The sequence below is a fragment of the Lynx canadensis genome, chromosome D3, assembly GCF_007474595.2.
Source record: "Lynx canadensis isolate LIC74 chromosome D3, mLynCan4.pri.v2, whole genome shotgun sequence".
Classification (NCBI taxonomy): domain Eukaryota; kingdom Metazoa; phylum Chordata; class Mammalia; order Carnivora; family Felidae; genus Lynx; species Lynx canadensis.
In genome coordinates this window covers 44,184,263-44,202,122 of record NC_044314.2, presented here as the reverse complement: position 1 = coordinate 44,202,122, position 17,860 = coordinate 44,184,263, and the positions used below count along the sequence as shown (strand labels likewise).

The 17,860-nt window shown below is 39.7% G+C and overlaps 1 protein-coding gene across 1 annotated transcript in view; it reads right to left on the bottom strand.

Moving 5' to 3' along the window:
- Positions 1–17,860, bottom strand: part of CDH2 (cadherin 2) — a 214,340-nt gene that overhangs the window by 178,130 nt on the left and 18,350 nt on the right. The window contains exon 2 of the mRNA XM_030336771.1: positions 7,870–7,981. Within this exon, the coding sequence (XP_030192631.1) occupies positions 7,870–7,981 (112 nt within the window). The remainder of the gene's footprint in view (positions 1–7,869; positions 7,982–17,860) is intronic.

The window sequence follows — 17,860 nt, the reverse complement described above, 5'->3', positions numbered from 1 at the left end:
ACCCCAAACCTACATCTGAATACCCCCCTGACATCTCTGACATTCATCTCCACAGATTCAAACCAAATTCCTGATCTTCCCCATCACAGTGGCTAACATCCTTCCCAGGGTTCAGACAAAATATCACGGAGTCATCCTTGACTCTGTTTCCCCACCACTCACCCAAGCCATCAACTCTCGCCAGCTCTACTGTCAAAAGAGATCCAAATGAACTAGGACTTCTAATCTCACACCACGTACAAAAATTAACGCAAAATGGGTCAATGACATGAACATAAGAGCTAAGACCATAAAAATCTTAGAAGAAAACACTGGAGCAAATCTTTATGACCTTGGATATTGCAGTGGATTCTTAAGATATGACACAAAAAGCAAGAGCAACAAGAGAAAAAAAAAATGGACTTCATCAAAGTTAAACACTTCTGTGCATAAAAGGACATTATCAAGAAAGTGAAAAAACCTAGAGAATGGGAGAAAATACTTGCAAATCGTGTATCTATTGAGGGTCTAGTATCCAGAATATATAAAGAACTCTGACAACTCAAAGACAGAAAACAATCCAATTTAAAAATGGGCAAAGGACTTGAATAGACATTCCTCCAAAGAACACACCCAAATGATACCCACGAAAAGGAGCTCAACATCAGCAGTCCTTAGGGAAATGCAAATCAAAACCAGAAAGAGGTACCGCTTCACACCCACTAGGATGGCTACAGTCGAAACAAATGGAAAATAAGAAGTTTGGGTAAGGATGTACAAAACCCAGAATCCTTGTGTATTTGCTAGTGGCCATGCAAAATGGTGCAGGTGCTATGCAAAATAGTTTGGCAGTTCCCCAAAAAGTTAAACACAGAATTACCATATAACCCTTCAATTCCACTCCCAGGTATATACCCCAAAGAACTGAAAACAGGTACTTACTAAAAAAAAAAAAAAAACAAACAAATAAAAAAAACCCCATACATATACACATGTTCACACTAGCTCTAATCACAATAGCCAAGAGGTGAAAACACCCCGAAAGCCCAACTAATGAATGAGTAAATAGTTACATAGTTTAGAGACAGACTGTAAATCATACATGTACATACATACATACATACATATAAGGGAGTACTATTTGGCCATAATAAGGAAGTCCTACTGACACATGCTGTGTTGTGGATGAACCTCCAAAACATTACACTACGTGAAAAAAGCCAGATAACAAAAGATTTAAGGAACTGGGTCAGGGAGGAAGTTGTTGGGAGAAAATGCTTCATGGATAAGGGGTTTTACTTTGGAGTGATGAAAATGATTTGGAACTAGACACAGGTGGTGGCTGCAAAACATTGTAATGTATTGAGTTCCATTAAATGATTCGCTTTAAAATGGCTAATTTTAGGGGCGCCTGGGTAGCTCAGTTGGTTGAGCATCTGACTTCGGCTCAGGTCATGATCTCGCAGTTCGTGGGTTCTAGCCCCGCGTCGGGCTCTGTGCTGACAGTTCGGAGCCTGGAACCTGCTTCTGATTCTGTGTCTCCCTCTCTCTCTGCCCCTCCCCTGCTCACGCTCTGTCTCTGTCTCTATCTCTCAAAAATAAATACATGTAAAAATAAATAAATTAATTAATAAATAAACAAATAAATAAAGTAAAATAAAAATAAATAAAATGGCTAATTTTAGTTTATATTAATTTCACACCAATAAATTATTTTTAAAAATATTCAGAATCCAAGGGACACTGGGTGGCTCAGTCAGTTAAGTGTTTGACTCTTGATTTCAGCTCAGGCCATGGAATGGAGCCCTGCACTGAGCTCCATGGAGCCTGTTCAGGATTCTGTCTCTCCTCTCTCTCTGTCCGTTCCCTTGCTCGCATGTGCTCTTTCACTCTCACTCTCAAAATAATAAATAAAAACACATTTAAAAAAAAGTATTCAGGGGGCGCCTGGGTGGCTCAGTTGGTTAAACATCTGACTTTGGCTCAGGTCATGACCTCAACAGTCTGTGAGTCTGAGCCCCGCATTGGGCTCTGTGCTGACAGCTCAGAGCCTGAAGCCTGCTTCAGATTCTGTCTCCCTCTCTCTCTCTGTCCCTCCTCTGCTCATGCTCTTTCTCTCCCTCTCTCTCTCTCAAAAATAAACATTTTTGAAAAATTAAACATAAAAAATTTTAAAAAAATATTCAGAATCCGACCCCTTCTCCTAACTCCAGTGCTACCCCATTGGTCCAAGACACCATCTTCTCTCACTGACATTATTACTAGTCTCCTAAGTGGTCTTCTTGTTCCCACCTATCCCCTTTGTTTTTTCTCAACACAACAGCCAGAATGATGCTATTTTGTCAGTCAGATCATGTCTTTCCTGGGCTAAAAGCCAATAGGTTTTTATATCCTTGTAGTCAAAGCCAAAGTCCTTACAGTGGTCAACAAGGCCCTACCCAATGTGACCCATACCTGGTCTAACCTCCTTTGACCTCACCTTCTACTGCTCAGTCCTTTCCTCTCTCCACAAACAGATCACAACAGGCTCCTCGCTGCTCCGCCAACATTCTAAAAACACTCCTGCCTCAGGGCCTTTGCACTTGATGTTTGCGCTAGTTTGAATGCTCTTTCCCAGATAGCTATAATTCTAGGAGCATCTCCAACAGCAGTTCTTACTCAACTATCTCCTATGCAGTGATGCCTCCCCTTAAGTATCCTATTTAAACTGCAGAACCACACATTCTCCCTATTTCCCTTCTCTGCATTATTTTTCTCCATAGCATTTACACCATCTAACACACAGTAAATTTTACTTATTTCTCGTGTGTATTTTCTACTCTTCTCTAGATGCTTACTCAAGAGCCTAAAAGGACAGTGAGAAAGGGGCTCTCTGCTCTTAGGACGACAGATTTTAAACCATTTGGGTGTCTGCTTGCCAGCGTGTTTGCATGTGTGAACTGTGACTTACTTTCTTTAACACAGTCCTAGTTGCAAGTTTGAGACAGTAGGCCTCAGCTACTCTAAATTACTGAAGATTATAAATAACTGTAAAGGATTTAAAAAAAAAAACAAAAAGTGACCACCCAAACTGGCTTATCTTGGTTTGCAGCATAACATTAAGATGGATCTAAAATACATCAAAAGGGATATTAAAAATTCCAAGTATTAAATAAAGTCCAAATGATATGATGAAGACAAGGATGGAATTTCTTAGTTCTTACGTTGATCTTATTACTGCCACATGGTATTAAAACAAGGTCCCCACCCCTAACAATCTACGTGGCTGCAATTCATCTGTAGCTCCTCGGAGTTTATCATAATATCCCAGAGAACAATCTCAGTACTTAGTGCCTTTTCCCACAACCATTGGAAATCTAAGTTCAAGGGACTGGTCCACTTTATAAATAAGATATTTATAAGCCTACCTTTCAAATATTTAAAAACATCTTCACATTCAATAACAAAAAAATATGTATCAAAATTAAAAAAAAAAATTAAAACAGTGCCAAGGTTTTCATAACAATTCAACACAAGCCTCAAACACAGCAAACTACTTGAAATAAAGATGGCTTCCCCATTCAGTAACACATATCATACAAAAATACTCACGTTATTAAAAAAGTCGTGCAGTTGTAAAGCCCTGCTAAACTAATAAAAAGTATTTTAGTACCGTTATCTAAAGATACCATACATTACAGCTTCCTCAGAGCATGTTAATGCAGACAAGCCTCAATCAGTAAGTAAACTAATCTAAATCAAATTCCCTCCACTTGAAAATAATCATCATGTCCTGCCCAGAGTTGGTGAGTATAAATGGATTACTGAAAATATTCTCGGTAATTGCAGGTTGCTATTTATGTTGACCAGAGTTGGAGGAGTTTACTTAGTGAAATGTCGAAGCATGCAGACCACCGATGCACAACACACAGGAAAATCACTCTTGACATCCATACTAAAAACAGCCTGCTTCCTCTCTGCAATGTCATGGGGTGGTTATTTCATAGTGTCAGATACTCTGCTGGGGACAAAATGAAAATTTATGATTGCAGTTATTTTATTTCCGGGTAATGTGATACCACCAGAGATTTTTCTAGTTCAGCGGAGGAGAAGTTAAATATTAAAGACTAAATATTATTTTCCAAAGCCCTAAATTTTTCTGCTCGTAAACAGGTGTGTGCAAAATACCAATGGTGACGATAACTGAAGTGTATTTTTTAATTATGGGGGCTTTGTTTGCCTTATAGTCACCAATTCCCAAATATGTCTAGTAACACATAAGTCACAGAGGCGAGTGGAAATAAAGAAGACCAGGTCTAAGATAAACTTGTCACAAGACACCTGGCCAGTTAGGGGAGCTGTCGTTAGCTCTCATTGTTTCCTGGGTTATATACCATAATGTTTTGTTTTGTTTGTTAATCATCGCCATCATCAGAATTAAATTAGGAATCAGGAAACCTGGGTTCTAATTCCAGATCTCCAGCTAACCATCTAAAGAGCTGTATAATCATAGGAAAAGCCTATAATCTCTCTGAGCTCCAATTTGCTTATCTGTAAAATGAGGGAGGTTGATAATAAATGCTTTTAAAATGGAACAGGAAAATGCAAGGTAAAAATGAGTCCCTCAACATTTTAAAATTGATCCTAATTTACAAAGGCAAACACAGAGAATACCACAGGATAAAAAAGGAATGTTTTTCACTTGAGGGGAAACAGAAATATGAAAAATATTATAAAATTAAATGGTCATGAGGATGTAGCAAAGAACTAACATACTTTTAGCCTTGGAAGGAAGAGTCCTACAAAAATGTAAAAATAAAAAAAAAGTCAATAGTGTACATTCCCTTTGGCCTCGTAATCCTACTTTTGAGCATAAATCCCACTAAAAAATATCCCTAAAGAAAAATCAAAGTTCTCTAAAAAAGAATCTCCATAGCAGCACTATATGTAAGAGAGAAAAATTGGAAACAACCTGTAAGTGCAAAAATAGAGGCACAGTTAAGGAAAATCTGGTTTTGCTAGCAAAATAGAACAAAGGCCTATATGGTCATTTTTTAAATACTGAACCATCTTCAAAAGAGTGGAAATAGTCAACAGGGTATAACATGAAATGTAAAGGTTCATCACAAAATACATCTGTCTTCTTCATGATTTTATAGAAAACATATCAATGACAACCGGGAGAGAAACTAGAGGGAAACAACTAGTTCATTGGGTGCAATCTTTCTATAAAGTTCATCACAACAGCAAAACAACAACAACAACAACAACAACAAAAACCCAAAAGGCAGATGGGGAGAAGAGAATGCTCTCCACACTACAGCCCAGCTTTTACATTTTCGTGTTTCTTCTACATAGCTTCACTAACGTGACTAATACCACCTTATATCTCCGTCTAATGCTTCATGTTTTCCAAGCACTTTCACAAAGATTATGTTGTTTCATTGTTTGAAAAATAATCAGCATTTGACACCTCTACACCAAAATGTCAAACTTTTGTACAAGGTCTGGTGTGTCAGGGATGTATCCTATGAAACCATACTCTACATATTGCTCCCCTCTCCCCAAATGTCATCAATAAGAAATCAAAGGAGGCATCAAGAGTCAGGAGTTAAGATTTCCGTAAGCTTTCAGACTCTAAAGTAAACTTTAATATGGTAGAACTGGCCAGGAGGCAAATGCCTTAGAAAACTGTTTACATGCATCTTATGGACTATTGCTTTTTTCCTTAAACATCATAAATCACAAAACCTGGCAAAAAGGATCACTCTGGTTGGCCGAGCAATAGATCCCTTTCAGATTTAGTAAATGTAAGGTAAGTAAACTTCAGCGCACAGAATTCATGAACATAGCCATGGCACGGTATTCAGGTTCAGTGTATAGATGCACCTTTCCATCATTATCCCACTAAAACCTCCAAAAAGATAGAAAAGGTAAAAATGTAGAATTCTTCTAAATAACAATTCTCCAAAGGAAACTTCACTGGTGACAACGCTTTTGTTAAAAAAAAAAAAAAAAAAGTGGATATTTCACAAAAGCCTGTGTCAATTTTCTTCCTCACCCAAAAACATTCTTTCTACTAATCAATATCTTGAACTTTGTTTTAAGCTTTCAGATACTGGTGTCCTTTAGCATTAATTATGAGTGACAAGGAAAAAGGTAATGGTATGGCACGAGAGAAACAGTTTCTTAAAAAAGGCTAAGAGGTAACAACGCTAACAGTTGGGCATACCGACGCATAGAAGTTCTATCAGAGACCATGATACACGCTTGTCTCAGTGATGGCTAGAGCACAAAGTCAAAAGCAGTTTCAATCTTTCACATAACTCTAGCCAGTTTCTAGGCTATACTAACAAGACCCTGGCAGGCAACTGTGCCCAATTTCTACCCTCACCAGCATTATCTAATAATTAGAAAACAGGCTTTCATTTTTAAAACCATTCAACGTGCCAATGTACTTCATCTTACATCAGTGGTTTCTAACGACAGACTGTGTGTTGATTTGTAACTAGCAAATTTCAGCAAGCTTTAAGGAAAAGAGACAAATAGAAAGAATTATCCATTTAAAAATGAATCTCAGAAATAAATTGCAAAAATTCAGCAAATTCCACTGGTATTTATTCTCTGGCTGAATTATTCCAGAGAAGCGTGATCAACACATTTTGTTTTCAGTATTCAAATAATATTTACAGGTCCCGTAGGTCCTAGGATACCACATAACAATTCAAAGATTTAAAGAAAATGACAAATGTGTGGAAGAACTCCAAGACTCATAGTGAGTAAAATTATGATTTGACTTAAGCCTCTAACATGTCAACCATTACCCATTAGATGAGCAATTCGGTGTTGAGACAGACTAATTTAACATTTACTCATTAAAATACCAGGTAATAAGGCAAGAACAGAAAGACGTCTTTAAAAAAAAATCAACTTCAGAAAGATCACATAGGTATGAGCAAATCACATTAGAATAGAAATGAAAATAAAATGATAATCTGCACTAAAGAACCTTAGTAGCTCAGAGGCCATTTACATTTCAAAGTCCTCTGTCTATGGTATTCTTAAGTATTACACCACTAAGGTTTGTCAGTGCTGCAGAGACACTTCAATTAAGGCTGTGTGGTACAGCCCTATGTAAATTAATTAGCTGAGGTTGCACGGATTTTCTAAAAAGAGCTCTCTAAAACAGCCTTAGAGATATGCACGATTTGTGGGGAATTACAATTCAAATACAACTTACTAATCAATTCTTTTTGCTTTCACATTTCAATGACATTTTATGTAATGATAAATAAGTCCATGAAAATACTACTAACCAAAATTGTATTTGCTTTCAATTAGAGATTAAAAAAAAGAGGGGGGCTTTCAAGTTTGTTTATGATACTCAAAGTTTTATTTCGGATTTTATCTAGACTTACTGTCATGATAAGTACAATGAACTTGATCCACATTTAAATAGGAGATGTGTCTATATTTGAAATTCACATGTTAACAACTAAATTAGCTATCCAGTAATTTCTACAAACAATGTATTTCTTTAACTCAAAATATTAAGTGGATTTTTTTGCTGTAAAGAATCTCTATTAGAATCACGTTTGGCAAATAGTATTCTTCAACATAAGTAAAATGTGTGCAGAAAAACCTAAAAATTAATTGCATAATGGTTTCTACCATAAATTAAAAATGGAAGAATTCTGAAGTTTTCAAGAGATTAGGAGCCTTCCAATTATGTACATAAGAGATTCATAAGCTCTTCTGTAATCCTAAAATAAAGTCCCTACAGTCTCATTATAGTGATTGTGAAAAATTCATACTTGTTATACAGTAGAGATGATTTAGAGACTTTTTAATGGCTAATTTGTTTCAAGAGCATAGACACTGTATGTACAAATATATCTTTTAAGATAGTACCATTGAGAAGAGGCTGTCCTTCATGCACATCCTGCGATAAGACTGCACTGTAAACATCTTCAGGAAATCCAGTCTTGCATAATGCGATTTCACCAGAAGCCTCTACAGACGCCTGCAACACAAGAAAAAAATGTGTGCAATGATTGCTACCTCCTTCAACCGAGAAACATTCCACTTGGCATAAAGCCTCGATTTTTCAGCTATCTTGTACAAACAACCCCTTTGTTTCCGAACAGTTACAATTAGAATGTAGAGGGCAAAGGGTTAATCTTTTTGATAACTGGAGTAGAAGAAACAAATCCCACTTGTCCTGTCCAGTAAGATTGAAATAATACACATTCTAGGTTCTTCTAAAGACCGTACATTTCCATTAAAATGGTCATTGTGACTGAAGAATTATCAAGTGGACCAGGGGTAGGGGACAGCCAAATAGTTTTTAGGCTCCACAAATCACCACCGCCAACTTAACTTTTCAAGAAACATGTATATTCAAGTATATAGATTTTTATATCCTCATCAAATTCCCAGGCTATGAAGTTTGTTTCAATATACTCTGTTAATTAAAAAACAAAACTACAACATACTGCAGGATATAGAGTATTCTGTACCAAGAAAAAAAACAACTAATCAAAAGTATGTATTTCTCTACTTTGGCAAGGATACATTAAAAATGTAAATAAAGATTAATATAATTATGTTTCCTTTTTATACTTAAAAATTAGAAAGTCTCAGGGCACCTGAGTGGCTCAGTTGGTTAAACATCTGACTCTTGATTTCGTCTCAGGTCATGATCTCACGGTTCATGAGTTTGAGCCCCACATTGGGCTCTGTGTTGACAGTGCGGGATTCTCTCTCTCTCTGCTCCTCCCCCACTTGTGCTCTCTCTTTCTCTCAAAATAAATAAACTCTAAAAAATTTTAAAAAAATTAGAAAGTCTCTCTTGCCATCTTCCTCTCTGTTATCACATAACCTTTAACCACCCACGCGACTAAAACTCAACCATACCCAGTTCTATCCACTTACCCCTTCAAGTTAGCTTCACTATGTCTTCCAGCCCTACTGACATCATCACGGCGCTCAATAGCACTTGTGCAGTGTCGACATTAATTATAGGAAACTTCACCCTGCAGTGATGGGGATCCAAATGCAGGAGGAGGAAGAGCCTACAGAAGCCGACAGAGGGAGGGACTGCAGTATCGGCAAGGCTAGCATTAGGAGCAATCTGCACTGGTGAGGAGAATCAGAAATTGGGAGGAAGGAGGAAGGGAAGCCCCAGAAAGAGAGAGACCTGAAAGCAGCTGTCAAAGCAATACAGCGCAGCCTCACCATGAAAGAACTACCGGGATTATGCATGAGAAGTTTTGCAAATACGAAAGCCATAAAAACCCACACTAATCTAATATTTAAACTGCTCTTTTCAGATCTGGGAAAATAAAGCAAAAAGTAAATTTGAACCTTGTTCAATATTGCACAGTATTTAATCGCAAAAAAGTATTAGGAGCCACAGTGAGATATTAGTTCAGACCCTTCAAATTAGCAAACAGTTTCAGTTTGTCATGTGCAAGAAAGGACTGTATCAAGTCAAGGACCCAGAGCAGCCAACTCCCTCACACAGGTGTAGTGGAAGCTGGCACAGACACCACGGAGCACAACTTGGAAAACTCTAGTAGAGATGACTGTGGATACATCCTTGCCTACACGGTGAGTATATTCCTATGGAAACTTTCCTATGGGTGCTCCAGTCAATGTGTGCAGGAATGCTCACACGTTCACTGCAGCACGGTTGTAACAGCAGGACCTAAAGACTAACTAAACGTCCATCAAAATTCTCCCACTACCAAACAAACAAACAAACAAACAAACATGCAACAGCATTAGAATGAAGAATTAGAGCTACATTTATCCCCAGGGTTACATCTCCAAACAGTTTCTTTAACATCCATGTAAGACTGCAAGAGAAAATTATAAATCAACCTAGGGATGACTATTGTTTTTAGGTAAGTTCAGAAATCTATTTAAGCAACATTCCAAACTCAGACTGGAGACAGAGCACTCTGCAGCATGAATCTTGCAAAAAAAAAAAAAAATGTTTAAAGCATGATTGATGACTCCATTTTTGTACATAAAGTTTAATATAAAGATAATGTGAAGTTATTGACATACATCAAGCAGGAATATAAAAACACACAACGTAGTGGTAACACCAAACTGAGGACAGCAGCTACCCCACCCAGGGGAGGGCGAGATAGGAAAGACGTCAGGAAGCGTCATACAAGTGGCTTTGATTTTATTTGTAATAATTCATTTCTTTCAAAAAGAATTTAAATCAGATAGAGCAAGATGTGGAGATATGCATAGGAACATGGGTGCAAATTATATTATCCCCTACTTATCCCCTATGTTCTATGTATTTCATACTAAGAAAGAGAAAACATTAAAGACTAAGTGGAAGTCAGGAGTCAAGCTTCCAACACACATCAGGTTAGGGACACTGGATGGTATTTTCATTCTTGCCTTCTGGAAATATCCAAGCGCTTGTACTGGACCTGGCAAAGGGCAGCACTCATTAAGTGAAAGCTTTTGCTTCGGGTTAACCAAAACAACTAAAGGGAACACTCCAGTTCACCACATAAAATGGACCAAGGTGTTGTAAATCTGTGCCTCACTGATGGGTTACAGGTAGGCCTGTTCACCTCCAGTCCAGGCTTCTGCAGAGGGAGGCTGTGGCAGGGCTCCAACATAGGGTAGGTAGGAACAGAGCTCTGTAGGGGCAGCAGGACAGAGGCAAACAATGGGCGATGTGCAGTAAATAGGGGTCACATTCCAACATGGGCATTGGGGTGAGGGCAGTGGGCAGGTATATACACAAACACCCAGAGATCAATAAAGTCTAAAGACTAGAGGGAAACTGCAACCTTTTCTTTAGCTCCACTGCTAGTGTCTTGTTTTCTGGTGGATCTGCCCTAAGGTGGGAGAATAAGCAGCAACATGTTCCTCATCCAAACCCACAGGAATAGAATCTCAAGGTCGAATCAAGTCCGTCAGTAATTCTGGGAATGTTCACTTCTGAGTTTCCGTCTCCACCTTATTTCAGAGAAGGGAATTTCATTTCTGTCCTCAACATGTTATCCTTTGTCCAACCTCTTTGTTTAGTCTCATCTAGGAAAGGGGGCCTACCTGCAGAAGGAGGCTGTGAGAATCTCTGAAACCATGTTTGTAAGGCACATTTCTAACAGCTGACTACCAATATTCATACCCATGGGGGTCATATGTTACTTTATGAGATTTTCATATTCATCTTAAACAGCCAAACTTTTCTAAATTCTTCTTCCCTAAGACAAAATGGATTCATAACATAACATTCTGTAATTCTAGAATGTGTTTTCTTAAAGACAGGCTCCAAGAATTATTAAACATAAGGACACATTTTCAGTTGCTGCAACTGGGGAGGAGGATGCTACTGGCTTTTAGGGGCTAAAGGCCAGGGATGCTATCACACAACGCACAGGCCAGCCCCCACCGCAGAGAATGATCCAGCCCAAGATGTCAATAGGGCCAAGAGTGAGACATGCTATTCTTTAGCAACCCATGAAAAATGGGGGTCAATTTACCCTATAACACCCCCAGCAGTGAGAAGTTCACTGTCTTTTCAAACAGTCCACCAAACTCTTACTGGAACATCCTCCTTTTCAGAAAACTGAAACAGTTCCTCTGTGGCTTTGCCTCACCATTAACAGATCATTCTGCCGGACCCATGAGGAGCCTCTAAAAGTTCAAAGACAGAAACTTTCCCCTGAAAACATTCTCTGTGGTGCACGGAGGAGCTTGCGAATCACATGCATTTTCCTACTATTTGAATAAGGTAGGGGTCAGCAAACATTCTTCTCTAAGGGGTCAGATGTAAACATTTGAGGCTTGACAAGCCTTGGTATCTCTGTCGAAACTCCTCAACTCTGCTGCTGCAATGCAAAAGCAGTAATAGACAATGGGAAATGAATGAACACAGCTCTATAAATTCAAATTTAAATAAAACTTTATATACAGACACTGAAATTTAATTTTCATTTCAGTTTCAAGTGTCAAAAATATTTTTCTTCTTTTGATTTTTTAAAAGCATTTGAAAATGTAAAAAACATTCTTTGCCATACAAAAATGGGCATCAGGGCTGTAGTCCGCAATCCCTGTAATAGTGTTATAGAACATTGCTATCTCACCTAATTCTCACAATAGCCCCTTGTGGGGGGTGAAGTTATCTTCATTTTAGAAATGTGCAAATAGGCTCTCACTCAGAGGAGTGTTAAGATACTGAAGACCTCATATCCAGGAAGAGGAAGAAGTAAGATGCTAAGTAAGAAGTCTTTCCAAGTAGAACAAATGCAATACAATTCTTTCCAGAAACTTGTACTGAGTGTCCATTTGCCAATGGAAACAAGACACCCTCACTGCCTTTAAGAAGTTCAAGGCTTGGGGCGCCTGGGTGGCGCAGTCAGTTAAGCGTCCGACTTCAGCCAGGTCACGATCTCGCGGTCCGTGAGTTCGAGCCCCGCGTCGGGCTCTGGGCTGATGGCTCAGAGCCTGGAGCCTGTTTCCGATTCTGTGTCTCCCTCTCTCTCTGCCCCTCCCCCGTTCATACTCTGTCTCTCTCTGTCCCAAAAATAAATAAACGTTGAAAAAAAAAATTAAAAAAAAAAAAAAAGAAGTTCAAGGCTTAACATGGGAGCAAAATAAAAAGTGACTGCAACAGAAAGTGGCGGCTGGGAGGTAGAGACATACAGGGAGCCCAGGGCAGGGGTCTGGGGGCCTCCCAAGCAGAACCCAGGAGTAGCCAGGCGGTGTGGGGGGGGGGGGGGGTGGGAAGCCATCCCAGACAGTCACTGTTGAGCTGGAACAAGGTGGCAAGAAACAGCATACTGCCTGGGGAATTACAATGAGTTCAGTGTCATTGGAGTCCAAGAAGCAAGGCAGGAAGTCAAAAGTTGAGGCTGGAGAGTTAGACAGGGTTAGATCATAAATGGTTGGGGGCTTGGGGTTATCCTCTTGGCTATGAAGAGCCAGGAACAGATTTTAAGCACCGGCAGACTGCATTTGACAGAGAAGTCTCTGATGCTTTGTGGGAAAATGGGTGGGGGGATGAAGTGACAAGTGACAGCTGGGGTACAAGTCAGGACACAGACGAATGGGACAGGGCTGCAGGAATGAGGAAGAGGGAAATTGTATCAGTATGATATGAGTTAAAACTGATAGGCTTAGTGAGGCCTGGGATTCATGGTGGAAGAGAGGGAGAAAGGAAAGGATGTCTTCCCCCACGTTTCCAGCTGAGTGACTGTGAACTTGGGTGGCACAAACTAAGAAAGATAATCACCAAATTATAACACCAAGAACAAAGTGCTAAAGAAGCAGAAAGAATGGGATGATAAATCTGCCTGTAGAAATCAAAGAAGACTCCATAGCTGAAGTGACATTTAGGCTCTGTCTTTAAAGATGATTAAAAATTTGCCAGGAGAAAGAGGAGGAAGTGGAAAAGGGCATTCCAGGCAAAAGGTGCCACAGAGACAAAGGCTTGTTGATTTATACTGAGCTTGTAGTCAACCCAAACAACCCTGATCTTTTTTACCGGAAAACGATTAAGTCATGGCTTCCAGTATCTTTGCAGCTGATTTTGGGCCCCAAGGGGCAGCAATTTACATTTAATCTTCCCAGATTTGATGGTGATAAATTAATAATTCCACCTAGATTTAGTCATCCCCCCTCCAGCTCTCTGCATTTAGAAAGTCTGAGGCACCCCAAAGTCTTCATAAAGACACTACTCAGACACTGAAGACAAGGTGTGACACATGCCCAGACATCACCCTTCCCACCACCCTGGAGCCCTAAGCCAGGCCTCTTAAGAGGGGCTATTAGCAGAGTGGTGTGGAGCACGGCCTCTCAAAGTGCTAGACTGCCCGACACTGTCAGAGATGACACAGTTCCCCATCTAGACAATATGGACGATAAAGACAGCGCCCACTCATTGGGCAGGTGTGAGGTTTAAAACAGATCATATGTGTAAAGCGCTTGTGAGAGTGTCTGGCACATGGTTATTTGATGCATTAGTTGGCAGTCACAGTATTAGCACTTATGACAACACAAATCCAACTCACGGCATGTTTCTTACAGCTCCTGAGTTCCCAACCTTGCTCCAGCATAGCAAGTAATCTGGGACATTCTTCTAAAATGCAGATTCCTGGGTCCAAACCGTGACTCACTCACACAGAATTTCAAGACAAGTGATGGGTAAGCTGGTACACTTAAGAAGTACCAGTGCAGCAGGCGGTGGTCACACATCCGCCCCCATCTACCTCCTGAAACCTTTCTGGACTCCAGGCACAGCATACCTGTTTGCCCTAGCCTTCGAGCCTAATAACCAGCAACAAGAAGCAATAAACAATTGTTCTTCCCGCTTTTAACAATTCTAGGCTGTTTCCTAGCTACCGTGTACATGTGAACATTGAAACTGGTTCCAGAGTTCTGCTCTAGGTCAGCCATGGGGCTCTCTATTCTTTTCTCTGAAAATGACACTTTCTTCATTTTGTGTTTTCCTTTGCATTTAATTGGGGCATTATTCCATCCCTGATCCTTTACTGATTTTCCTCCCCTCCACAATTCTTCAAAGATTCCAAGCAGGCAGCAAAAGTCCGCTTGGCCCGCTAGGATGAAATTCATGCTGGCCAGAGGAGCTGAACTCATTCAGAGCTGCCCTGCGCTCTCACACAATCAGTTCACCTATCTTGAGTTTCAATTTCCTCTTACAAGTATGCGCTCTACTCTTCCCAGGCTGAAGATCGACCTCCTTGTCTAGAAAGGACAGAAGTGTAATAGGAGTTGAGGAGTACTGCTTGCCTCTTAGTATTAGTCTATCTGTTCCGGTCCTGAACTCACAATGACGTCACTTTTGGTCTCGTTGAAATTTTCCTGTAGTCTCAATACTGTGAGCTTTACAGCTCTAAGTCCACTACTCTTTCAGGTCGCTGTTATCGTGATTCTTTTTTATAGTCTTCCTCGGTCACTGGCTGCGCTTTCCAATTTCCTCCAAGTCACTCCTAAATCTGAGCTTTTAAATATTCCACTGAAGCCACAGTGGATGTTCAATCTCCTTGCCTCTCCATCTTCTTCTTGATCAAGATTATCTATGATTATTGGCTACAAATTTTACATCCGAGAGCAGCCCAAACCTAATAGAATCTTTATCTTTCCTTCCTGGCTCTGAAGACCGCCTAACTAAAGCCCAGGCTCTCTTGGTTATCAAATTTAATCAGCTGGATGTTTTCCCCCAAAGCATCAATCTCTTCATTTTTTTCCCTTCCAGATACTCTATAGACAGAATCTGGTAACAATTTAAGTTCTGTGAAGTAGATTATTACATGCAGTCAACAAAGCTGAAACCTCCTTTTACTTGGTTTTTCTCCCTTACTTTTTATGAGAATAAAGGCAGTAATCTGTGTAGTGGTTAAGACTCAGGGCTCTGGAGCAAACCTGCTTGGGTTTAAACCCCGTCTCCACTGCCTGTGTGAGTTTAACAAGCTATAGAAGTTCACCTGTACCCTGGCTTCTTCCTCTATACTACCAGGATTACTACTACCATTACTAACACTGCTACTGCTACTACTGGAGTAGGGGATCAGCCTCGTGATTCAGCACAAAACAAGGGTTAGCTATTATTATGATATTGTTGTTTTCTTTGGTGGAGACTTTTATTTCTTTGCTACGTGAGTGCCTGAGAAATATTTTTCAAGCATTTTGTGAAGGACGAATTCTGAAAAAAACAAAACGAAGTGACAAATCAAAATTCATTCACAAATGTGTACAAGAGAAAACAAGTGGAACCCTCTTCCTGATGTGTGATTTGTGGGGTGAGGGTGGGCAGTGTCGGGAACGGAAAAGGGGGGGGGGAACCACAGTAATACTTTTATTATGGGGCTAGGTCTTCCAAATGCTATAAGCAAAAATAAACAACTAGTGAAGACGTTTTTTAAGTGGTTGATGGGGTACATGGTAATAGAATAATGGACTGTTCAAGACCAATTCTGCATGACTAATTTTTTATTTTTAATCCAATTTACCACCAGACAATTACATTTGCCAGATTCTCTACATTTCACAGGATTCCACCCATGATGTTGAGGCTACATTAAGATTATTCAAGAGTTGCTGCCACTCTTTCAATATTTTTCTGTGTCAGCCATGCCATTGATGACACTTTGAATTTCATATCCCTGGAAACATGCTTGAAATGTGCAGAAGTTTAACCCTGCACTTTGATGTTTTTTGATTTGCCAGGTACTATGCTGGAGGGAGAGCCCAGCATTTTAAACTGGCCCTTTAACTCTTTAACTTCATGATACAATGCAGACCAGCTTGGATGCAAGGAATCCCCAACCAAGGCCACACAATGCCCCCCCATGACCCACCTAGTGATTTCCATCGTTGCCTCAGTTATATTATGAGGATGGGTCCTTGAATATCTCTAGCATCAGCACTTTTATTTTTTCTGACATTCATTTCTTTTAATGGCAAATAGTCAAATTATAGTGTCAATGCTGGCCATGGAAGCTGACAACTCTACTGAAACTGAACTCACAGCCAGAGGACAGCACCACAGTACAACAGCTTGGTGGACAAAAATCTGAGTTTCACATTCAAAATGTGGTATAGCGTGTCAACTTCTCAGGAATTGAACCTGCTAAAGCTTAGGACCACATACAAACACATATCAAGCCAAGTTCCCCAGAGATCTGTGCCATCTCCTATCTCAGCAGCCATGCTAGAAGAGGCTTCCTGGGCATCAAGGCTTCTGCAGCAGAATCCCAAAACACAGACGAGTTTACCAGGAAGTGTCGTGGACTTAATGTAATGGGTAACAACACTACATGTACTGATGGGCTTGGCTTGTGAAAGTGTAACACTATCGAGAGACAGTGGCTCAGGCAGTCCTGCAATTAAACTGTGATTAAAAGTTCCACAAGTGCCTAAGGCAATTCAGTAGAGATGACCAATCCTGGCTTACATCGATTTTGCCCCATCAGTTCATTACACTCACCAGAGACTGCAATATGCTCATGTGCCATGTTCAAAATGTCATCAAACAGTGCATTACTTAGCATCAGACTGTGTTTATAATCAACTTAGGTATGTTAAATATACTGAGTATTGATGATTACTAATATTTATTGACAGCTTACCACGTTCCAGGATCTGTACTTCAGTGCTTTCCGTGCATTATATCTCAACAGTCTTCACAACAACCCTATGAGGAAGGTACTAGAATAGTGCCATTTTGCAAGCAAGGAAGCAAATTGAAAGGAAATTGCCCTAGGTCACTTAACTAGTCAATTTAGGGATGGTATTCAAACCAGCACCGAATGGCTTTGGGGACCACCCTTACCCACTGCTGGATCAGGGACAGAAACATCAGAAAGTATCCACACACACTGACACAGAATACCTGACTGCCTAGACACTGGAACTTGTCCTATATGAATTAAGACTGAGTGGATCTGCTACCATTATAATTGTTTTTTCCTAAAATGATTCTTAAATGATTGTGATAGGACAATCACAGTAAAATAATACAAGAAAATATTTGTCAATAAAATAATTCCAATGTTTCTGTACACTAGGGAAAAAAATTGGGAGAGGAAAAGACATCAGTTCAAACTTACGTAAACATGTGTTCTTTTAAGCTACCAAATCAAAGCCCCTCCACCTCCCTCCAACTCTTCTAAAAGTACACATGGAAAACTATCAGCAAATACATATCATGATTAGTATATTAATTTTCAGTAGGTGATGCTGATGAGGAAATAATTACAGTCTATAGTAATAGACTCTTTGTGCACTTCCTATATTCCAGACTCTCTTATATTCAACTACAGTTAGGCCTGTTTCATAAAACCTGGAGCATGGTTTCATTTTTTTTTTTTAACAGTTTCACTTTTTAAAAATGGTTTCCAGT